The sequence below is a fragment of the Lepidochelys olivacea genome (assembly GCF_965140295.1).
Source record: "Lepidochelys olivacea isolate rLepOli2 genome assembly, chromosome: 3".
Taxonomy (NCBI): Eukaryota; Metazoa; Chordata; order Testudines; family Cheloniidae; genus Lepidochelys; species Lepidochelys olivacea.
In genome coordinates, this window is record NC_140413.1 from 127,574,535 (window position 1) to 127,600,129 (window position 25,595).

The 25,595-nt window shown below is 40.8% G+C and overlaps 1 protein-coding gene across 1 annotated transcript; it reads left to right on the plus strand.

The window, feature by feature from the left end:
• Positions 1 to 1,859: 1,859 nt before the first annotated feature.
• LOC311517497 (monocarboxylate transporter 10-like) lies at positions 1,860 to 25,312 on the plus strand (the record flags this gene model as incomplete). The annotated part of the gene is made up of 8 exons (XM_084622341.1): positions 1,860 to 1,908; positions 5,848 to 6,101; positions 9,060 to 9,275; positions 12,039 to 12,248; positions 15,009 to 15,160; positions 16,414 to 16,576; positions 24,650 to 24,853; positions 25,197 to 25,312. The coding sequence occupies exons 2-8, from the start codon at positions 5,864 to 5,866 to the stop codon at positions 25,310 to 25,312; spliced, it is 1,299 nt and encodes a 432-aa protein (XP_084478467.1). The 5' UTR covers positions 1,860 to 1,908; positions 5,848 to 5,863.
• Between the last annotated feature and the right edge of the window lie 283 nt (positions 25,313 to 25,595).

Below are 25,595 nucleotides of genomic sequence, written 5' to 3' on the forward strand. Positions count from 1 at the left end.
TGGATGACTCAAACTACTGAAAATCAAGCTGCTTTTAAGTTTACAAACGTGCCTTTAGGATCCCAGGTTGGCCTTTGTCTCAAAATATATGGAAAGAGAGATTAATTGGAGATTTCTTAGCAATCTTGCTAGCGCCTGCTACACTACTCACACTTAAAGTAGAAGTCCCATGCAAAAAAATACCTTCTGCTGTGCTTGATCGGGCTGTTGATAGCACCTCAAGAATGACATTTTCCATGTCCTCCTTACACTCTTACTCACAGTTGCCCTCATTATCAAGGTGCAATTCCTTGCTCAATTTCTGACATGTAGTGAGTGAAATGTGAGGGCTGCTGACAAAGCGGACAACACCGTCTGTCTTCTGGAAAAAGAAAAGGAGTACTTGTGGCACCTTAGAGACTAACCAATTTATTTGAGCATAAGCTTTCGTGAGCTACAGCTCACTTCATCGGATGCATACTGTGGAAAGTATAGAAGATCTTTTTATACACACAAAGCATGAAAAAATGGGTGTTTACCACTACAAAAGGTTTTCTCTCCCCCCACCCCACTCTCCTGCTGGTAATAGCTTATCTAAAGTGATCACTCTCCTTACAATGTGTATGATAATCAAGGTGGGCCATTTCCAGCACAAATCCAGGGTTTAACAAGAACGTCTGGGGGGAGGGTAGGAAAAAACAAGGGGAAATAGGTTACCTTGCATAATGACTTAGCCGCTCCCAGTCTCTATTTAAGCCTAAGTTAATTGTATCCAATTTGCAAATGAATTCCAATTCCGCAGTCTCTCGCTGGAGTCTGGTTTTGAAGTTTTTTTGTTGTAATATCGCAACTTTCATGTCTGTAATCGCGTGACCAGAGAGATTGAAGTGTTCTCCGACTGGTTTATGAATGTTATAAATGTTAGGAATGTTCTCAAGTCGGAGAACACATCAATCTCTCTGGTCACGCAGGGACCTGGGAAGAGCGACCCCTGTGGGCAAGTGGCATCTACCCAGCTGCCCAGGGCAGCAGCGCCCCCAGCCTAGACACGTGTCCAGCACACGAGTAGGCCGGGGGCGGTCCGAGTGCCCGGCCCCGCCCCCCACTGACTCGGCCCCGCCCCTCAGGGAATCAGCTCGCGGCCACACCCCCAGCCTGTTTCCCACTTGCCCCCTCCCGCCTTGGAGCGGGGGTCGCGTGCGCCTCAGGAGTGGGTGGTGTCGGCCTCTGCCCAGCTTGTTCCACCCCCGCCCCGCCCAGCCCAGCCACGCCCGCGCGCCTGGCTCGGCCCCGCCCCCGGCGCGCTGGGGAATAACGGCAGCGGCAGCGGCAGCGTCACCTCCATTTCCTCCAGGGGAGCGGCCGCAGAGCGGTGTATGGGGGGAGGGGGTGATGCGGGGCAGGACTCTGGGTAAGGGGTGGGGAGGGCTCTGGGGAGGGGTGATGCGTGATGGGGGGGAAGAGGGGGCAGTGGAGGAAGAGAAACGTGGAGGAGGGGTGAGGGGCGTAAGGGATTATAGGATGCAGGGAGTGCTCATCGTCAGCTAGACAGGTCCAGAGGGAGGCTGACAGTCACTTTTTTCACAGTTGCTGCCTCTTCCTCCATGGTTTGGGCTGTTCCAGGCAGCTGCAGTGTAGATAATACAAAGTAATAATTACACTGCAAAGCACATGAATTTTAATAATTAACAGAGGTAAGGGGCATCTGGAGTGAAGAGAGTAAGGAGAAATAAAATAAGCTTCCCTCCCCCGATTCAGACTGAAATCTACCTACTCCTCCCCTAGGAAAAGAAACAAATCGACCATTTAGCAAACAGGAGAAAAGAACAAATCGTATACAAGAGTCTCATATTCTCCATATTTTTCCGATGAAGAGTGTTCTCATATAAACCAAAGATACATGAATTTTCTGTGAGCAAATTACATTAGGTAGGTGGCTTGATTTACTGACTGTTCAGGTGCAAAGATCCCTTTACAAATCCCTTGGAGGTACAGTTATCTCAGAGGTGTGACTTATGTGCCTCTAGAAGGACTAAAGTGAGGGAAAGGTAGAAAAAGCTGCTAAGGCATATCCACTCAAATGAGTTATGAAATTAATTCAATCTGCTTCCTGAATAGGCAGCTTTCTTTAGTTAATTTCAGGTTTATGGTTTTTATCTTGAATATTACTGATAGCTACAATATGAAAGTATGACTTGTGAATAGTATTACCTCATAAAAGTAAAAGCAAAATACTGAAGAGACTTAAGCCATTGGTATATCAAATATAGAGGAAATAAAGGTAAACATTTATGGGAATCTAAAGGACGTGCTTCCTCTTGCAAGAGACTTCACAAGGAGCACTTGTTCGCAATTTTCTTAGTTCTCAAGATCTGTCTGTGGAAGTCAGGTCTTTTTCAACTACCTCATCAGTCTTTCAAATGGGAAGACCACCTACATTATAAGGGTAGGTTAATTTCAACAGGTCTTACGCTACCAGCCTGATTCTTTTACTCTGTTTCTGTCCCCACTTTATCCTCTTATTCTGTTTTTCCCTCCTTCCCTTCTTTAATTTTTCTTTCTTTCCTTTGTTTTCCCATCCAGCTTTGGTACAAAAACACTGTCCTGCAGTGATATCCTGCTGCATATCTTGTAAAATTAGCTACTACTGTGTATTTAAAATGTACCCCAAATATGGCCTGATTCAAATTCCATTGAAGTGAATGGAAAGAATCCTATTGACTTCAGCAGACTTTGAATCAACCCTTGTATCGGAATCAGGTGTTTAATAAGCAATTACTGCATTTTAACTGCTGCTTCCTGCAGGTTAGGTAAGAAGCAAAAATGTTACCTCTGAAGTCCCTGGAACTGCTGGGGTATCTTCTCTTGGCTTCCCCCAGTCTGGAGTGATGTGGAGAGAAGTCTTTGGAGACTTTGCTTTAATTTCCAACCTCTTCAGCTGTGGTTCTAAAAGTGGTTTGTACTCTTAAAAGTGACTTTGTAAAAATGGCACCATGAGGTTTCACATATATCGTATCAATATTTTCAAATCAAATTTTCTCAGTTTACAGTTTGAGTTTTTTTTAACTCTCAACTATGCCAACTCAGCACATGATCTGAAAATCAAGCTGTATTCCTTCTGCTTTTTGAATCATCACTATTAATACAAATTCTGGCAGGCCAAATGCTGCTCTTACACGTGTACAGCCTAGTTGCCCAAGTGTACCTGGTGTGGGTGGGAGCAAGCCTGCCCATGTCTATGGGCCCTTCCCCTAGCCTAGGAGCTACTGAACTGGAGTTCAACCTGAATACATAATTTGAAGGCATTTGGATTGCACAAGCAGCCTTGAAAATGGAGTCTAATTAGCAGTTCTGTTGCTGATGCATGAATCCACTTCAGTTTCTTAGAGCTGTGTTGGATTTGCAGGGCTCAGAGTGGTAAAGAGTAATAAAAATTACTTTTTTCAACAATAGACATGGATGTGACTGAATATTCACAAGGATCAGATCTGTTAAGTAAGGACCTGAAGCTACATCCATTGATTTGAGAGGTTCAGGATTAGGCCAAAGAGAGTAGAGTTTTTACAGTTATTTTCAGGATAGAATCACACTTGGAGAGTTTCTTCTGCCTCCTTTGTATTCCTTGTGGCATTCAGTTTAGTCAGAGGAGCAATAAAGAAGGCACCTGCAGCTAAATCCACAAAAGGACTTAGGTGTTTAACTCCCACTGTACATGCTTAAATTCAACATTTAGCTGCTACTGAGCTCCTCAGAACCACTGCTCAACTGCCACCTAAATTCCCTAGGTTTCCCTAACTTTCTGCTGGTGGGAATGTGCAAAACTGCCTAATTCCTGATGCTGCTGAGCTGCTCACACCTAAACTCTGGCAGATTCTCAAATTAGGCTGTTCCCCCCTTCCAATTTATCGGGATGCTCTGAGCATGCCTAACCTGCACAAGAGACAGCTGGGGGCAAGTAGATCAGGAATTTTTGGGGCTAGCTGATGTATGAGTGCTGTAGCCCACGCTGACCTGCAGTGTGAGAGACTCTGCCTGATTTGGAGCAGGGAATTGAACTGAGATCTCCACTCCCAACTGAGTGCTTTAATCACCAACCTAATGGGTATTCCAGGGTGGGTCTCTCTCAATCCCGCCTGTTGGAGCTGTGCCACTTCGTAAAATAAATTAAGCATTGGGCCCCAGAGAGAGTGAGAATGTCTCTCTACAGAGTGAGAATCACTCTGGTTCAAGTCTTTGCTTCAAATCAGGCAGAATGGGGATTTGAAAATAGGTCTGTTATATCCCAGTGGAGTGCCTTAACCAATTGGCTGGAATGTGGGGGTGCTCTCATTTTTATTTTTAATCTTTGTGGGGAAAAATTGAGCTGGCTTAGGTGCCTAACACCCAGAGAGCGTTCATGGCTTTGAAACCTAAGCAGAGGGAAGTACCTACCTACACCCTAAAGTTAAGCACCTAACTACCTGTGAGGGGTGGAGGTTTAGCCCCTACTCCTTTCCTCAACATTTCCCACTGTCTAACATGGGCACTTAACTCTTCCCATGCATAATACAGAGAGCCAACATGCCTCACTTGGGGCTGTGAATTGCATTGGGCAATGCCTCAGTCCCTTTGTGGGTCTAGCCTCAAAAAACTCCCTGCTCTTCTTCAAAGTGCAATTTGGTTCCTTTCGATTGATGCAGCAGTAGCAGAGTTTAGCCCTACACTAACTCAGCGAGAGCACCAGTAGTTTAGGAGAAGGTGTTATAGAAGTTGCAGCAGTTGTAATTATATAAACCCAGGTGTCAGGGTTCCCTCCCCACTCTGAACTCAAGGGTACAGATGTGGGGACCCGCATTAAAGACCCCCTAAGCTTATTTTTACCAGCTTAGGTTAAAAACTTTCCCAAGGCACAAATTTCACCTTGTCCTTGAACAGTATGCTGCCACCACCAAGTGATTTAACAAACAATCAGGGAAAGGACCACTTCCCCAAAATGTCCCCCCAAGCCCTTCACCCCCTTTCCTAGGGAGGCTTCAGAATAAACAAGGTGAGCACAGACCAGCCTTGGATTTTTAAGACCCAAAAAACCCAATCAGATTCTTAAACACAACTTTATTAGAAGAACAAACAAAATAAGAGAACAACTCTATAAGATCAGAATGGAAGATAATCTTACAGGCAGTCAGATTCAAAACATAGATAATCCCTCTAGGCAAAATCTTAAGTTACAAAAAGACACAAAAACAGGAACACACATTTCCTCCAGCACAGCGAATTTCACAAGCCAAAACAAAGAAAACCTAACACATTTTCTAGCTAGATTACTTTACAGGAGTTGGAGGGCTTGCATCTTTGATCTGTTCCCAGCAAAGGTATCACACGGATAGACAAAAGCCTTCCTCCCCTCCCACCAGATTTGAAAGTATCTTGTCCCCTCATTTGGTCATTTTGGGTCAGGTGCCAGCCAGGTTACCTTAGCTTCTTCACCCTTTACAGGTAACAGGATGTTGCCTCTGGTCAGGAGGGATTTTATAGCACTGTATACAGAAAGGTGGTTACCCTTCCCTTTATATTTATGACACCAGGAAATTCAGACTTAAGGTTAAACTTATGTCAAGGTATGGAAATGTACGAGAGCACCCAACAAACCTTGACTCTGCTCTATAGTGATGTCATGAAATAATCATATTATGATTAAGAGATTTTAGTGTGTGATTTTTAGACAGTAGATTTTTTCTGTTTTTCATTATGTCTCATCATGACAAAACATTTCTATAGTAACAGACATTTTATTTTTGTACAGTATTATAAGTATATTTAATTTTCTTTTATGTTGTACATTTTTAATTAAACTATTTTTAAAGACTAAAATAATGTATTTGTATACAGGTCGTAATTTCCTGTCATGATTAAAGGGAGAAGGATACGTACTGTGCTGCATCATGCCATACACAGATTGGGTAAAGCTGATAATCTCCGGAAAGAGTCGTCATTTTTCTATCCTCCCCCAGATGGGGGTTGGGGCTGGGTTGTGGTGCTGGCTGCATGTACTCATGCTTTGCTTGTCAGCGGATTCCACAACGCTTTTGGTGTGTACATGATTTCCTTACTTGAGACTTTCCAGTCAAGTAGGTCACGAACAGGTAGGTCATCCATTTATAATGTGAAACCAAGGCTTGATGTTTCTGTGCAGGTAGCTCAAAACTAAATCAATCTTTTTTGATACCATATCATGTTGAAAACTCACCTAATTTACTGTCTGCTGTTACCACTAAAGTGGTCACCTTTTAAAAAAAATCACCTTTTGTCATGTTGTGGTGTTTGAATTTACCATGATATTTGTTGTATTTAATATATTACTATGCTTAGAATGAGAACGACTGGAAGGTTAAATACAGTGACACATGAAGACTTTTTTTTCATTGAATACCACTTTAAGTCTCCTATGAACTTACTGCTTTCCAGTTTTCTTCTTCTCTTCATTGAATCTGAAATCTCTGATTCAATCTGAAATTGAATCTTCTGAAATTGAAGAGAAATCTCTTCTTTTCTTCTTCTTCTTCTTCTTCATTGAATATGTATGTTTCAAATTATTTTTCCCAAATGTGTTACATTTTGCAAGCTGAATTTTATTTTGCTATTTTCTGTTAATCTTTGATAACCACTTTTGGTCCCCCACTGTATCGTTTCTCTGTCCACATTGGTATTTGGAACACGTCCTAATGTAGTACCATCTACACATTTCGTTAAGGTGTTATTTACACTCACTTCTATATCATTAATGAAGATATCAATTAAGTCTGACTCTAATGTCAACCCTGGCAGCAGCCAACTAGACACCTGCCTCCCTAAATGGATACATTGCTATATTACCTTTTGATCTGTTCAGAGTGCTTCAGACGATTACCAGCCTATGAACCAGATTCTGTCCTAAGCTTAGATCGTTTTATCACAGGATTGGGCAGTCATTAAGGATCTGATTGCAGCTCTTTATTCTCAAGCGTCAGTTTCTGTGGCCCCCAATGCAAGTTAGAGTAGCCTAGGGAGAATTCTGTGCTGGGCAGCTGTGATTAGATTCTGATCATAAAGGGTAGCATAAAGTGACTGGAGCTGGGGAGAGATCATAGAATCATAGAATATCAGGGTTGGAAGGGACCCCAGAAGGTCATCTAGTCCAACCCCCTGCTCAAAGCAGGACCAATTCCCAGTTAAATCATCCCAGCCAGGGCTTTGTCAAGCCTGACGTTAAAAACCTCTAAGGAAGGAGATTCTACCACCTCCCTAGGTAACGCATTCCAGTGTTTCACCACCCTCTTAGTGAAAAAGTTTTTCCTAATATCCAATCTAAACCTCCCCCACTGCAACTTGAGACCATTACTCCTCGTTCTGTCATCTGCTACCATTGAGAACAGTCTAGAGCCATCCTCTTTGGAACCCCCTTTCAGGTAGTTGAAAGCAGCTATCAAATCCCCCCTCATTCTTCTCTTCTGCAGGCTAAACAATCCCAGCTCCCTCAGCCTCTCCTCATAACTCATGTGTTCCAGTCCCCTAATCATTTTTGTGGCCCTTCGCTGGACTCTCTCCAATTTATCCACAATTGGGCCATTTTCAGCACAAATCCAAGTTTAACCAGAACGTCTTGGGGGGGGGTAGGAAAAAACAAGGGGAAATAGGCTGCCTTGCATAATGACGGAAATGGCCAACCTTGATTATCATACACATTGTAAAGAGAGTGGTCACTTTGGATGGGCTATTACCAGCAGGAGAGTGAGTTTGTGTGGGGGGGGGGGCGGAGGGTGAGAAAACCTGGATTTGTGCTGGAAATGGCCCAACTTGATTATCATACACATTGTAAGGAGAGTGATCACTTTAGATAAGCTATTACCAGCAGGAGAGTGGGGTGGGAGGAGGTATTGTTTCATGGTCTCTGTGTATATAATGTCTTCTGCAGTTTCCACAGTATGCATCCGATGAAGTGAGCTGTAGCTCACAAAAGCTTATGCTCAAATAAATTGGTTAGTCTCTAAGGTGCCACAAGTACTCCTTTTCTTTTTGCGAATACAGACTAACACGGCTGTTACTCTGAAACCTGTAAAAATGAATGATATAACTTCTTTAGAACTTTTTGGTGACTTTAAAATTTAAATGATTGAAAGTCTAATAACATTCACATTATGGTATTAAATTTTGATCTTATTACAGAAATAAAGAGACATTTGTGATCAATATACTGCATTATAAATACAGGGTTTTTAAAATTACATTTACATAAGTGCTAAGTAGTTAATATTCTGGGTTCCTGATAGTTTACAACTTCTTACCTTGGGTCACTCAGCCCAAAACAGGTGTGCACAAAAGACGAAGTGGTATTTGGGAGTTGCTGACAGGAAATGCAGAGGGAAGAACATGAAAAATGCACAAAGAGAGGAGAGGGGAAGAAAGGAAAATGGGCAAGGAAGAAAAACAAAGGGCAGAAGTAGTGGTGACCTGAAAAGGGAACATATTTTCTCAGTGGTGGGATTGAGGGTAGAATGTAGTCTACATTTATATCCTGGCTCCTACTGCCTATAACTGCAAGTAAAATTTGTTTCTCTGCCTTGAATGAGTTTCATGCCTCTGGTGTAATGTGTATGATTTTTTTTTACTAGAAGTGCAAAGCAAATACTGAATTATTAATTTGCTATATTTGTAAAGTTAGTTTAACACAATGTAATTTAATACATTTTCCCTTTTAGATTTTAAAAGGTGTGATTTAAGACACCTTGATCTACTTCCACTATTATTTCTGAAATTGCTTTTAAATGTTAATAATATGCACTGGTATAATAATTAGAAATTTTAAACAGAACCTTGTGAGGTGCTGAGGCTGCATTGAAAATAGAGGGCACTTAGTACCTCCCACAGTATCCAGTATTTGATGATAGAAGTACAAGTATATCTTGGAAGTAGTAAGTATGTACATCCTCAGCTGATAAAAATGTCAGCATACATCCACTGACTATGGCAGTTGACAGAGGTGGAATATCTGGCACTTAATTTGGTGTCATTGTTACGGTTTTATTTAATGCATTTAATTGCAAAAGTATATTTTTCTTTTTCAGCCTGGATTGGATCAGTCAGTTATGGTTTCATTATGATTTTTGGTCCCATTTCTGGAAAACTTTTGCAGAAATATGGAGCCATCAAAGTAGCCATATTTGGAGCTCTAGTTGTCATGTTGGGTGTTGTTTGTTCATCTTATGCTGGTGATATACGTGTTCTATTTTTAACCCATGGAATCCTAGTAGGTGTAGGATCAAGTTTTGCTTCTACTCCAGGTAACTTGATTTTATTTATTTACCAGTAGACCAGGATGTTAGGTAAAAATGCAGCTAGCTACACACAAAATAATTTTAAAAAATTAATGACTGTCAGTGTTTTATTTGTTTTTAAGTTCCACCTTCCATTGCTTAAATAAAAAGTAGAGGATAAAGTAGTGTGACCTAATGAAGAAAACACATTCTTCATTCAAAAATATGAATTGGATGCATGCATCTTGCATTTGTGATGGGCAGTACACTTCTTAAGATATTCTTTTTTTCCATACTAAAATACTAATGATCATTAAATGTGTGCAAGAAAAATGATAATAAACAAAGACTTTTTAAAAAAGCCTTGGGAACTAGATGATTTATGGGATTAATAATGAAATATAAAGTCTTTCCTATCTATTTTGCTATTTCAAATTTGATCCATATTGGTATTGATAAAAACTATTAACATTTTACAGTTTTGTGCTGGTTTATGTGAAATGTATTGATATTCTCAGACCATTTACTAGTGGGTATGTGTGATAAATGAAGGGGGTGGGGGTAGCTCCCTTTTACGTACACCAGCCAGCCAGTAGCTATAAAATCCCTCTTAGTAGCTGTTCTCTAATTGCTTTACCTGTAAAGGGTTAAAAAGTCTCACTGCTATGTATAGGTAAAAGGAAGTGAGTGGGCACCTGGCCAACAGAGCCAGTGGGAAGGCTAGAACTTTTTAAAATTAAGAAAAAACTCCCCTTTTGTCTGTCTGTGGTTGTTCTCCCGGAGAGAGGTGGACAGGGCAGCAGCTATGCTATAAGCAGTTTGTGCCAGATATGAAAAAATCATCAGTATCATACCTAGAAACTACTCATTTAAAACCCCAGATATGTAAGTAGTTCAGGAAATGTCTAGGAAGATGCGATTAGGTTTATCCCTTTTATTTCTTTGGCTTGTGGAGTCCTCTGTGCTAACCCCAAGTGCTTTTGTTTTGCTTGTAACCTTTAAGCTGGACCTCAAGAAAGCTATTTTTGGTGCTTAATCCTTGTAGTTTCTCTTTTAAAATCTAGCAATAGCCTGAGTTCCCAGATGTATTCTTTTAAAAATAAAATTTACCTTTTTTAAGAACAGAATTGGATTTTTGTGTCTTAAGAGGTTTGTGCACGTTGTTTAATTAGCTGGTCGCAACAGCTTACTTCCTTTTTTTTCTTTCTTTCTCAGCTCTTCCCGGGAGGAGGGGGAGGGGGAGGTGAAAGGGCTTGAGGGTATCCCACAGGAAGGAATTCCCAAGTGCACCTTCCTGGGCTCTCAGAGGAGTTCTTCACTTGGGTGGTGGCAGCATCTACCTATCCAAAGTCAGAAAAAAGCTGTAACCTTAGGAGTTTAATACAAGCCTGAAGTGGCCAGTATTAATCTTTAGAATCTGTGTGGGCTTCTGCACTCAAAGTGCCAGCGTGTGTAATTAGCTTTGACAGTATATATCCCAGGTGTCCACTTCACAAACACTGCCACTGATTGGCATGCTTTTTGGTAGTCTCATCAGAGAGGCAAATAATGGAATTGGATTACAAGCTGAATGACCCCACTCACCTATGGAGATGGTCTATCAAAAGCAGGGTTGAAGCACATTGATTGGGCAGTATGGTGAAAATATTATTCCTGGTGTACCAGCTCTGTGGATAGAGGATTTCCTTAGTAATGTTAATTAAGCATAAGCACTAATTTTGTTTTACAAGTGAAAAAGATTACAAACGTCATGGACTTTTCTCAGAGAGCATTAGTATTTTTAAATGGAAATAAATCTATTCAGGAAACAAATATACTGTCCTGTTGAATTTTCAATATTGTTTCCTGTTCTAGACTTAATTAGGTTGCATATAGTTGCCAGCATGCAAAACATATTCTAATTGATGATGCTCTGTATAAAATGAGGTTGCCAACCCTCTAGGCAGTAGAGTGTTTTGTGTGTATTTTGTTGAATTTTTAGGTAGCAGTAGTTCTCAACCTTTCCAGTACCCCACTGTACCCCTTTCAGTAGTTTGATTTGTCTTGTGTACCTGCAAGTTACATTTCGCTTAACTATTTATTTACAAAATCAGACCTAGAAATACAAAAGTGTCACAGAATACTATTATTGAACAATTTCTGACTTTTTCATTTTGTCTTTATGAAATTTTAGTTTGTACTGACTTAGCTAGGGCCTTTTATGTAGCCTGTTGTAAAGCTATCAAATATCTAGATGAGTTGATGTACCCCTTGGAAGACCTCTGTGTACCCCCAGGGGTACATGTACCCCGGTTGAGAACCACTGCCCTAGAGGACTAAATTAAAAAATCCACTCAATCCCACATTGTCGACCATATATATTGTATCATGATGTTGTAACAGTTCACATTGATGTGAATGTTCTAATGCTTATCTGGGCATATGGAGCCTTGCATCAGATGTCATTGTATTTCTCTCCACAAACTGCGCTTGGGCCTCTTCCGTTCACATATTTTAAGCCCAAAGGGACCAATACAATCAGTTAGTCTGATCTCTGCGTAACAGGCTTCAACCAGTAATTCCTGTATTGATCCCAACTTGTGACTGAAATAGAGCATTCTGTGTGAGGTTCCCCCTGGCTGTTTCAGCCAAGGTGCCCCATCCCACCCTGCCCTCTCCTCCTGAGAGAGTTGTTGCTTCTATTGCCTTTGATGAGAGTGAAGGGGATAGGGAATAGCTGAACTTTACTTTTTTTAATATAAAACAATTTTTTCCTTTTCAACTTTTCACATTTTTATTTGTTTTTGATAGGCTTGATAATGGTGAGCCTTTACTTCACGACAAAGCGTTCATTTGCAACTGGGATTGTGATGGCTGGAGGGGCAGCAGGAACTCTGGTACAGAATCAGGTGCATCGCTACCTAATCAATGCATTTGGATGGAGAACTAGTCTGCGTGTGTATTGTGGAATTCTAACAATATGTATTTTTGCTGGGTTTGCATACAGACCACTTGAAAAACGTATGTCTTTCTTTTTGAAATTTTGTTAAACGTTAGATTAGTTTTTGTTATTCCTGTGTTTCTGTTATAAATCCACAAAATTCTTCATCGACTGATAGGCTTTCTAACTAAGGTAATTCTGGATATAATCTTGTGAAAGAGAAAAAAGTACTAACATGAGGCAAATCTTGAGATCCTTGCTCATTTTTCACCCACTCTCTACTTAGGTTGACTCCAACAGAAGTCATAATTTTGGTGTCCAGATTTTAAAAACTGGATAGTAACAATACAATGGTCAGAACTAAAATATTTGGGAGCTTCACATTTTTTCATGGAAAGTCTCTTCATTTAATTGTGATACCGTAGGAAATGTGAGATTCCTCTTATGTTTTCTCTTCAAGCAAGCAGCTCCCAACCAAGAAACATACATTTGCAATAACTGCCAAAGCTCATGCAAATCTCGGATTGGCCTATTCAGTCACATGAGACATTGCAAACCATCTACAGCATAGGCTGGAGTTCCAGCTTTCTCTCGCAGACGAAAGGATGCCAACAACTTATGTTTTGGAGATCAGCAGTCTATGAGGGCAGTTATGCTTTCAGTTTGGGTTGCTTTATACAAGATGTTAGGGGGCTTATTCCTTCACCCACTTACTTCCCTGGTCCTTCTCGCATGAACAGAGAGCAACAATACCCGAAGTCCAAAGGTGCAAACAATTCAATGTTTATTGGGGTGAACTTCCAGGAAGCATGATTCCAGTTTCCTTCCTTAGTGTCCCCCTTCCCAGCTCTGACACCACAAAGCCTTACCTGTGTCCCTGTTCCCATTCCCCCCCTTAGCAAAACATGATTCCAATTTCCCCACCCCCATTCCCTGTTCCCATTTCCTCCCCTTAGCAAAACATGATTCCAATTCCCCACCCCCATTTCCTGTTCCCATTTCCCGCCTTACTTCCTGATTGACTGCAGACTATATAGTAAAACTTGAGTTCTGCTTAGCTATACCTTAGCCAATCATTTTCCTGAAATTTAACTAATCCAATCCTAACATATTGTAACATGATTATGTAACCAATTATATCCCACCACCTTAATTAGTTTACATCCAGCAAAATTAATTATACAGCAGACAGAAACAATCACAGAACCAGACAGAGATTATACAGACAAAAAATAGGGAAATGGGGACTACAATGATAGAACAACACAGAAATGAGGATTTTACAACTACATCTATAAAGACATAAGGGTTTTCCAGCTGTGTCTATTGATAAGTGAGTTCTTGCCTGACAGGATGTTATCAAACTAAGTTTCCTTTTACATTTTCTAGGCACTTCCCTTTCTCTGGAGGTGATAGGCATTATCAGGACAGGACTGTATTCCTAACAGCCCAATAGCACCTTATTTCAATGAGACTAGTTTGGAATGTAAGGATGTGACAATTCGCTTCCCAGTTTATGGCTGCCTCTGCTGCTTAGCCAGAGATCTTAGCCTAAGAACAGGGCCTCAAACTGTCACAGTGAGAAAAGGCCTTATACAGTCAGATTTTGATTCTTTTCTTTTATACCTCTATAACTAGCTAAGTGTTAAGAATACACCTAAATTCATAGAGTATAGGCCTTTACAGACAGGCCTGAATATCTATATCCTAACACAAGTATTTTCACTCTAGGATCCATAATGTCAAAACTTGCTTAACTTTTATGATTAATTTCTTGATTGTTGGGTGTTGTTTGGATTAAATATTTGAATTTTACTGACTCTTCAGACTATTCAGGTGGTTAAAAAAGAGGCTTTCAAATCATGGTCTGTTGCTCTTGTTCTCCATCTCACAAGTGGACCCATGAAGATTTTCTGTGACCTAAGTATAAATGCCTTTCATATTGGGTCTATCATTTGTTCATAAATGAGTAAATATGTTCTCAGTTCAGAAAGTTTAATCTGGTCTGAAATACCAGATTCCTTAGCAATGTTACATTTAATTATTAATAAAATTAATATTTATTAAATGGCCTTAAATTAATACCAGGTTTTATGTTAAAAATAACGTGTATAAGGGCTTCACTTAAATATATTGCATAAGATTCATCAGTAGGCTCTGGATGATTTATTGTACTCTAGCAACATAAAGCAGGTGTAAATCAGTGAAACTGGATTTACAGGTGTTTTATGATGATGGGCTGGTATAGAGTAGCTGGTGCATACTGGTGAATCTGGCCCCCTTACCTTTTTTACTTAAGACCTTTTAAGTAAACTTTTGTGATTTGCATACTTTCCTTTTAGAATAAACTACATTATAAGGTGGCTAGGGAGCTTGGAGAGTCAAAACTACAGTACTTGCTTCTATCACTCTGCCTGATTTCTTTTCAGTAAGAAGAATCCAGTTTCCCTGTCCAGTCTTTTCTTTGACTGCTGCGGTAGGAAGCTGTTCTGAACAAAATTTCATGTTGCATTTGCAATACCTTTTGTGGTTGGTTTTCTTTAACATTTTAAACTTAGATTTTTTCAAAGCAGCCTAATAGAGTTAGGTATCTCAATCCCATTGAAATTCAGTAGGATTTTGGCATCTAAACCCCTTAGGCTCCTCTGAAAATACCAGGATACATTTTTATTTTAAAAATTAAATTAGACATTCAAGTAGAAACTTAAGTCTGAAAGAAACATCCACAGTTGTAGCAAGCTACCTAGTAGTGAGAGCTCTACTTAAAATATCTAAATTATATAAAATATGTGTAAATGTTAAATATAATTTTATTTTAATTATTTATTCTTTTCTTAAAGGAAGACATCCAAGTGTTGTTGAAAACTTCCAGACATCACCATTAAGAGGTTTTATTGTAGATCTGAGTTTATGGAAGGATAGTATCTTTGAGTTATGGGTTTGTGCTCTTGGATTAGCAAAATTTGGATTTTTCATACCCTTTGTGCATATGGTAAGAATGTAATTTCTGTATTTTGATTAATGGACATATCTATTTGTGATTTTTTTTAAATAAATTTCTGAAATTTCTACAGTTTACCTGTAGTTTAGAAGAGCAACAAGTTGTTGTCTGTCTTCAAAAGAATAGAGACTGAATACTAATTAGTAAAGATGTGTATCAGTCACCCTAACTTCAATAAAACAGACTTCTTCAGTAGTTGCTGTTTAATGGCATTTTCATCTAAAATAGCAGTATGTCACTTGTCAGTTAAGGGACAGGGAGCACTATATAAAAGGCCCAATGTTGGGTTCTCTAGTCTGCTTCCCCTTGTCTGGAGTCCTGTCTTAAAGAGTTTTCACAGAGGCCCTTCTTCTCCACCTCAGAAGAAAATATTAGACTCATTATTATTATTGTTCGTATTACGGTAGCACCTACAGGCCTCAGCTGAGATCAAGGCCTCATTGATCACAACAGTAACTTGTGCAGCTTCTACCTCTTAGTGCCATAAAAATCCATCCAGTGCTGGGGAGCATGTCCTGTAATTGGTTTGGTGGGCTAAAGAGCACTGCAGAGGCTTGGGTCCTCCATATGGAAGCCTCTTATCTCAAGCAGATCACCTGAGATCTGCTGGTTTAGGAGGTAGAACTTCTAGACTCTTCAAGGTGGAGCAATGATGGAAACCCTGCCCCTTGACAGAAGGTTGTCAAGGAACAGTTGCGATTTTCCACTTCCCCCTTTTTAGGAATAATCTATGCTGTGGACATTGTGGGGCAAATAAGAGCATCTCATTCTTCATAAAAGAAAGGGTTAATCTCTGATGTCATTAGCTAGACCTCTCTCCTCCCACTGCTGTACACCAGGTGGTTGCTACCCTTCTCAACATAAATTGCAGCATCTGAAACATTTAGGGATTATTTGGGATGAAAGGCACGAGATAAATGTAAAATATTATGCCAGTCCTCTCTCAAAACTGGAGTGAAAACAAACATTATGTCATGGGTATGCTTACCTGTGTGCTCACAGAATAAAAAAATAAAACTGCTAGCAAGGGAACAGTTAACTGTCAAGCTTCCAAGAGGTTTAAACAACAAGGACAAAAAATATTTTAAAAACTATGAAACATGCAGTATTTTGACAACCTCCTTCTAAGCAGAGTTTTAACTCAAATTGTTTGGAATAATGGCCAAACTCTATACTTGCACAAGCTAACAAATGTGCATTGTATCATTTGTGATAGATAGATTTAATTGATATTCTGTTTACAGATGAAACTTGCAGGTGACTTAGGTATTTCTTTGGATGATGCATCATATATTATGGTAGGAATTGGAATGAGCAGCCTGCTTAGTTGTCTTCTATTTGGGAAGATCTGTGATTTAGAAAATATCAACCGCCTTTATGTTAACCAGGCATCTGTACTGTCTGTTGGTAAGTCTTACTCTTTCCAAATAAAAATAAGAAATGTTTTTAAAACTGCCTTTGAGTATTTGAATGTCTCTACCATTTATCTTTCCACTGTATTTAGATGCACACAGCCTGATTCTCTTGTTTGTTACACCAGTTTCACATTAGTACAACTCCTGAAATGGAGTTGAACTGGCATAAAGCTGATATAATGGAATGGAGAATTATAAGTAATGGAATGGAGTTACATAATACTTCTCTATCAGTGTTACTGTATTCCTGCTCAGTAGCTAATGTGATGGTAGCTTTGCAAAATCTGTTTACTTTTCAAATAGGCTATTCGTCTTTGCATGTATGTTTGTCCTTTTATTGTTTTTGTTATATGTATTTTGCAATAATTTATTAGTTCCTATAGAATTCAGGTTTTTAGACCCTGATTCTGTTGCACTTATTCACACTGAGTAATTAACTTATTTGGCAAATAGTCTCATTGAAATCAGTGGGACTACGTATGTAGTAAATTACTACTTAACATGAGTAAGAGTAACGGAATCCAGGTCTAAATAGGTATGTTTTCAGTTCACATTTTGTTTGGTTCAGCATTATGCTGCAATCCCAAAAAGAGAACAAATAAATAGATATAATCCCACGTTGAATAACATTTCTCTTGTCTGAAAAATTCTGCTGTCCTTCCAGTGGTTTGCATTATGGGAGAATACCTGGTGAACTATTTCACTTCTGCCTTTGTCAGTCAGTGGCAGCCAGCATATGCTGTAAATGGACAACTGAGTCTGAAGAAACAGGGAAAATAGGTTAAAGACTTTTGAGGTCTGGTATTACTTTACAGCATAGGTGGAAGAACAATATTATTTGCATAATGAAACAGGTTCTGTTTTTCTGCTGAAGTTGACACTGATAAGACAAACAGGTAATGGTTGCTTGGAAATATAGAGAATTAAAATATTATTTTTGATGTGATGAGATTTTATGAAAAATACATACGTTGATATTAAAATGGTTTATCAAGTACTGATTTAATGCAGTTTACTTCACAACTGCTTTACACGCATGCACACAAAACAGAAAACTGTACTCTATGCCATCTCAGTCATGTTTTTTTAAAAGAAAAAGGCAAGTTAAGGGCCAAATCCTGACCGCTGCATAATATCCAGGTAAGCAGTCTTTTAAAAGGAATTCTGGGAGGGTTCTATGGGTCCTTTCAGCAAATTCTAAAACCCAAAGGCTTTTTTGAAAGATTCCAGAGCATATAGCCAAATGATTACTTTCAATCCCTGCCAGGACCTCCCTGTCAGAGGCAGACTGTGAGCTATCCCTGATAGCCTTTGGTTACCTCAAACAGATGAGTATTGATTGGTAAGGTGACAAAATTAGATTCTCAGAAAACCTTCTAGATGAGAGGTGGGCAAACTATGGCCTGAGGGCCGCATCTGGCCCTCCAGATGTTTTAATCTGGCCCTTGAGCTCCCGCCGGGAAGTGGGGTGTGGAGCTTGCCCTGCTCCGGCACTCCAGCCAGGGAGTGGGGTCAGGGTCTTACTCCACTCCGCACGGCTCCCAGAAGCAGTGGCATGTCCCCACTCCGGCTCCTATGCGTAGGGGCAGCCAGGGGGCTCCGCACACTGCCCCCACCCCAAGCGCCACCCCCCGCAGCTCCCATTGGCCAGGAACCGCAGTCAATGGGAGCTTCAGGGGCGGCCCCTGCGGACAGGTCAGCGTGCAGAACTGCCTGGCTGCGCCTCCACGTAGGAGCTGGAGGGGGGACATGCTGCTGTTTCTGGGAGCTGCTTGAGGTAAGCACCACCTGGAGCCTACCATCCTGACTCCCTCCCATGCCCCAAACCCCTGCCCCAGCCCTGATCCCCCTCCTGCCCTCTGAACCCTTCCGTCCCAGCCTGGAGCATCCTCCTGCACTCCCAACCCCTCATCCCTAGCCCCACCCCAGAGCCCACACCCCCAGCTGGAGCCCTCCCATACTCCAACCCCCAATTTCATGAGCATTCATGGCCCGCCATACAATTTCCATACCCAGATGTGGCCCTCGGGCCAAAAAGTTTGCCCACCCCGTTCTAGATTGCTTGTCCTTACTCCCACCTCATAAGTCTCTTGGGCACCTTATTGTAAAAAATAAATACTCCAGGATATCCATTTCTTCTTCAAAAGAGAGCCATCAAGCCTATGTCAACGTGCTAAAGAGGAACGAATTTTGATAACAGATAATTTTCTGATGGTCAAAAAGACACGAGAGCTCCAGCCCACTCCAGTTCTTGAGAACCTAAACCAGTATTAGGTAAAGAAAAAATGCAATGTGGTCATCTTAGGAACAATTATATCATTTCTAGAGAAAGGCAACTGGCTATGAGATCTGGACATTATGGATACTTATGTGGACATAGGGATACCTTACAAGCTCTTACCTTACCTTACCTTACAAGTCTCTTTTGTTGTAGGGGACAAGCATTACTAATGTTTAGCTTTTCGGAATAGCATTGACACCACATTTTCACAAAATGTTTGGCAGTAGTTGTTGTGATGTTGCACTCCATATGTTTTATGGAAATATGCTTATTAGTGTGAATATGATGTAACTGGAACATGCTTTATGCAAAAGGTCTCTTGTAAGGTATCATAACAAAGGTTATAACCTACTGAATATATTCCTCCTATTTGTATGCATGTATCATTTTTGTATCTGAAGCTAAACATATGAAGTATAACTCTGAGGTCCTATTGTAATTATGCAAAGTGTGGGCCATTAATGGTGTTTTAGAATCTTGATGGCTCCCATTGACTAGGACAATAGGTTTTAAATGGTTTATTTACCTGCAAACTTTCCTGTGTATGCCAACCCAGGAAGAATGGAGATTAGGGGTTTTACAGTGACATGTGACCATGTTACATGGTACTGGAATCCCTCTTAATCCTTGTACTTTTCCATTGATTAGGTGGGGGTGGGGACAAGCACAGACAAAAGATTCCCGCCTTGTGCCAAAGCTATAAAAGGGGGTGGAGCAGCACAAACGGCGCTGCCAGTCATGAGAAAACCCCTGCTTACCACCTGAGATGTCTGGTGGATCTAACAAAGACTGTACAAGGGAAAGGATTGGGCACAGACTAGGAAGGAGCCTAGTCTGTGAAAGAATTTTATTGGATCATCTTTGAGGGTGAGATATTCCTGTAATCAGATTCTTAATGTATTAGGCTTAGACTTGCGTGTTTTGTTTTATTTTGCTTTGTGACTTACTTTGTTCTGGCTGTTATTACTTGAAATCACTTAAATCATAGTTTTTATACTTAATAAAATCACATTTATTAATAAACCCAGAGTAAGTGATTAATACCTGGGGAGCAAACAGCTGTGCATATCTCTCTATCAATGATATAGGGGGTGAACAATTTATAAATTTACCTTGTGTAAGCTTTATACAGAGTAAAACAGATTTATTTGGGGTTTGGATCCCATTGGGAGCTCAGTGTCTGGGTGCTGGAGACAGGTAACCTGCTGAGCTGTTTTCAGTTAAGTCTGCAGCTTTGGGGGCATGGACCAGACCCTGGGTCTATATTGCAGCAGGCTAGTATGTCTGGCTCAACAAGATAGGGTTCTGGAAGTCCCAAGCTGGCAGGGAAAACGGGCTTAGAGGTAATTTCAGCACATCAGGTGACAGTCCCAAGGGGATCTCTGTAACCCAACCCATCACAGTTGTAACCTATCTGCACAAACTGAGGGTGCATGTGTTGCCCCACTTAGACAATTAGGTTATCAAGGAAACTCCTGAGCATTCAAAAAGCCAACACAACAGGGATATTGGATACCCTAGTGTTTATGATAAATTAAGTCCCACCTTGTCTCCAGTAGATGATTGGAGTACATAGAAGCCCTGTTAGACACAGCTCAAGCATTCCTGCCCAGACAGCATCCAAGACATCACTGGATGAGCAGAAATATTAAGCAAAAGCCAACAGGTGACAGCTAGGACAATACTGTGAACATTGAATCTGATGGCTGCAAACATATTCAGTAGTAGCCATGGCATATGTTCATAAGAGACAACTTTAGTGACCTCAGTGAAAGCAAGCATCCCAGGGACTTTCACGTTGCTTCAGATAACAGACAACTTCAGAGCCTCTCTGACCTGGTGGCATTCCAGGTACAATCTTTATTTAGAGATGGGTTCCTGGATGCCTCCAGTCCAAATCATAGTGACACAGGTGCATCCAGTCTGGAATGGGAAACCCATGCAGAGGGATTACACACTAAAGGAATTCAGGGTAAAATGTTCAAAATAGTTTGAGTAAGTAATTTAGGATTCTGTGTCCTGTAGCTTTTCAATGAGACTTAGGCTTCTAAGTGCCTTAGTCAGTTTTATGCAGTGTTGTTATAGCCATGTTGGTCCCAGGATATTAGAGAGACAAGGTAGGTGAGGTAGTATCTTTTAATGGATCAACTTCTGTTGGTGAAAGAGACAAGCTCTGTGTAGCTCGAAAGCTTATCTCTCCCGCCAACAGAACTTGGTCCAATAAAAGACAATATTTCACCCACCTTGTCTCTCTAAGTCAATTTTAGGTAAGACAGTGTGTCTGCAGCCCGTAATTGTATGGTTTGAATCTTCACATTTAAAAGCCTCATCTGTCATGAGACAATATAGTCCAGATAAGATTATGAAAGCTGCTTTTGATCCACTCAGTTATTGTGATCTTAAGTTTCTTAAGTGAGAGGCTATTTTCCTGGTTATCCTTTTTTCTAAGGTACTTTGGTTTGCTTTTTTCATACATCCTGTTTTGCTCGCTCAGAGTAGTGCACAATTGCCCTCTATTGGAGATCATTTATGACAAATCTGTGGAAATATAATCTTGTGTCTGAAGCAATCTAATATTCTACTCCAGTTTTGAGCCTGTAATTACTCCAGGTTTTTGCAATACTGGTAATCTGGCCATGGGAAAAGTGAGCACAAAGTGGATGAATTAAAATAGCTTCTTTATAATAGTCTTTTAAACACTTTCCAAAGTCAGGTCCCTCAAGCACTTTTTATATAAAAATACAATACACAATTTATACAATACACAATTTTTGTATAAAAATACAACTTCTTTATAAGAAAATTATTAGAAGGAAATCTTCATAAGAAGGGCACTTGCTTAATCTGGCCACTTTGGAAAGTCAAAGTAAATTAAGGTTGATCAACAATCATAGTATTCCATAATACTCATAGTATATCAATAATTTGGTATTAAAACTGAAAAGAAAAGACTAGAATGTCAGATCTTTAATGTGAATTATGAGTGTGCAAATACATGAAAGTTCTCTAGCACTATGGAATATTTGTCTTTGTTCTTTAAAGATCACCAGTATACCATGTTTAATTGTACAGCCCACTTTTTTCTTAGAGCACCTACGTCTGTTTAAATTCTACTCCATCACAAATTAAGCTCTCAAGCAAGGCAGACCATTCCCCACATACTCTTTATCTGTGTATGTGACATGGGGTACAAACGCTATACCAGTCAGGGAGAGGTTAAGGAGCAGCTGTGGCCTCAGGCAGCTCTATCCTGCTGCATCTGCAAGGCATGCCAGTCATGGAGGAGGAACTTTGAAATGAAGAAGCCAAGTTCAGAAAGGCCAAACCCTGGGAGGTGGACAGTTTTCTCCCCTAGCTGCTAGGTGGGAGACATGAAAAAGAAGAAGCTGGCTTACTGACTCTGCTGAACCTGGGGACGAATTGGGGGAAAAGGAGCCAGTTGAAAGAGCAGTCAACTGAGGTCCTATAGGTGGTCCAAGTCAGAAGTCCAGCTCCACGAAGGAGACCTGGAGAACTCCTGCCTCGAGAAGGGTGACCACGGGACTGCCTGAACCACAGTTCCAGCTCCAGGAGGAATACTGGGGCGGACCAGAAGAACTCTTTGGAATATAGCCCAGTTACTGCTGGAGAGGTTGGGCAGAAGCCCCTCACTTTAGCCAGCTGGAAAAAAGCGGCAAGGAGCCACAATTCTATGGTGGGAATTGCAATATTCACAGGCCTGGGGAAGACACTGACAAGCAGGGAAAGGTAGAAACAGAGCATGGAAGCAGAGGGGGAATTGAAGGAACAATCCTTAGCCACCTAAACATAGTCCTTGGGCTGGAAATCTGTGTCACAGACAGGAGCATGGTTGATCAGGCTTAGTGGTCAGAGCTGTGGTGGTCAGGCCTAGTGATTGGAGCTGGAGTCAGAGACCAGGAACAGTGCTGAAGGGCAGAGCTGGAGTCAGGAACCAAGCACAGTAGGAAGGCTGGCGTGGACTGGAGCAGGGCAGCAGGAGCAAGGCAGAAGCTGAGCTGGAGCAAGGCTTGGGAACAAGGCTTGCACAGGAATGATTACAACTGCGGCAGAAGCGTTGAGCAGTTACTTGCTTAGTGCTGCTGCTGGGCTTCAGAGCAGGTCTGGTGATGCTTCTCAGTCAATCTGGTGATTTGTTCGATCAAGGTGTTCAGCTGTGGGGCAGCTAGGTGGTCTCAGGATCAACTGCAGACCCCGATTCCTGACACCTAGAGGAGAGGATGAGCCTATGTTCCCCTATCTCTCCCCTAGATCAAGAGGAGAAGGGCAGGCTTCCAGATTGAATGAGATCAGGAATTACATATGCCAGATGGGGGCCGAGGCCCTGGCATTGAGGCTACTAGACTTTAGGTTTTTCCTGTCTTATGACCTGGACTCTGAATTACCTTGCAAGGGGCATGTCTCAAGAATGACTTGGCCAGAGGGCCAACTCACAAGGCAAATGGGACCACTAGCAGGCTTGGATGGCTGGTCTGCAGTACTATAGTGGAGAAAATTCCTTCAATGTCACACCTAGCCGTAAGGGGATGCTCCGACTGGTAAGTCACTTTGCCACAGGTATCAAATAGATCATTAAAGAAGGACTAGCAAAGCTTTTAAGTTCAGATAAGTAATATAAGCGCTATACTAGTTCAAATCTACTTTTCTTATCAGACAGTATATAGCATTACAGAGAAATACGTTTATTCAAGCTATTTAATAACAGCAAACAAACTTACCACCACATTACAACTCACAACTGAATAAATAAAGCAAACCATACATATCAAAATATGGTTCATGTTCTAACACAAAAAATCCTACATTGCTCAACTACAACCACCACCAATCTGAACATTAAATTATACAGGTTTGTTTACTGCCTTCATCACTATAGTATATGAGCCTCTTCCAGTAGTGCATTGAGTGACATGACTTACATCTACTACATGTGGTTTGTTCTTTTTCTCATTCTCTTGCCATGGGGAGAATTGTGTATATAGTGGAGTGTTTTGTTGTGGTAGGGGTTTATTTTTGTGTGTGTCTGTGTTATGTTCTGTATTTATATTGGAAAAGGCAAGATCACAGAAGCGCCTCTTGCACTTGGAGTGGGAAGATGGTGAGGTTTGTGATAGGCCTTACTTCCTGTGGGATTTCATTCCACAATCTTGGACCAGCCCCCGAGAAAGTTCTGTCACCCGCACAGATGAGCTTTACCATTATGGTGGTAAGTTCTGTATGGAGCAGTGTCAAAGCTGTGGGTGATCTTTTAGATATTCTGGGCCCAGGCCATTGAGTGCCTTGAAAGTAAGGTAAGCACTAGACCTTGAACTTGATTTTATATTTTATGGTAAGCCAATGTAGAGACTAAAGGACAGGTGTGATCTGCTTGTGATGGCCTGTGTTGCTGAGAAGACATGGTGCAACATTCCTAAGCACTGATGACTTCATGCCCAGGTATATTGCACTGTTGTCCCGTAGAGCGGTAACTAAGGCATGTATAACCAAGGCTAGATCAGCATTTGCCAGGATGGTATGGAGTCTCCTAGCCAACTGGAGGTGGTAAAAAAACATTACTTATATATGCTGCTATGTGAGAATTTAACATTAGCAAGAAATCCAAGAGTCATTCCATAATCAGATAGACTACACAACTAACTACTTATAGAAAACATGGCCTTCATCTGGTTCCATTCAACACAGGTGTCTCATCCATAAGAAGTCTAAGCAAATGCCCTACCAAAACCACCTTAACGTTTTTTGTTTTTGTTTTGTTTTGTTTTCCAGGGCTGTTGTACTTGACAATTCCTCTATGCACAACTTTCCCCTCCCTAGTTGTTTTTGGCTCGCTGTTGGGATTTTTTGATGCAGGAAACTATGTTCTTTTACCTGTTCTAACTCTAGACTTGATGGGAGCAGAGAAAATGCCTGTGGCCTGGGGATTTATGATGGCTGTCCACACAATTAGTTGTTTTGGTCCGCCATTTGCAGGTGAGTTATCTAATACAGAGAAGTTATATTTGAATGTGTTTCTAAATAATGATGCTTTGCATATGCTGGTATTTAAATGTTTTATCCATATGAAGAACAATGTTTAGCCCTATATCTATTAATAGCATTGCTAGCCATATTAAAGTGTCCTTTTAGTGATTTTCACTGTCTATAGTTCTTGAGACAGCCCCCTCCCCATAGGCCAAGGGATGAAATTGGAGAAATGAATAGTAGGGAGAGAAATTTTAAACCTCCCCTCCTTCAAGCTGATGCTGCCATACAAACTTTTCCTCTCTCAAGATGAATGATTTTTCTGTTCTTTTTTCTGTTGTGACTGTGACAGATACACAAACACAGAGCTATCTTGAGACCATTATGTTTAATTTTATGAATATTACCTGTATATATGAGCCAGCTCTTGAAAGCCTGAAAACTCCAAAGACCATGATATGGAGATGAGTGAGACGAGAGGGGCTCATTGGAATATTCAGAGATCTTTGTATCAATAAGCTTTATGTATTTGTTCTTAACTGACTGGGGATGTTCTCTGTGGAATCCGAAATCACTATCGGGTGATTAATGCAAAATCCCAAAGCCAGTTATATAAATGCCCATCTTTATGGCTTGGGCCCCCGGAGATAGAGACAGTGATTGGTTTTACGTGTTTTCAAGAGGCTGAGAGACTAAGGGCATGACTGTATGTACAGCACTGCAGTGGCACAGCTGTACTGATACAGCTGTG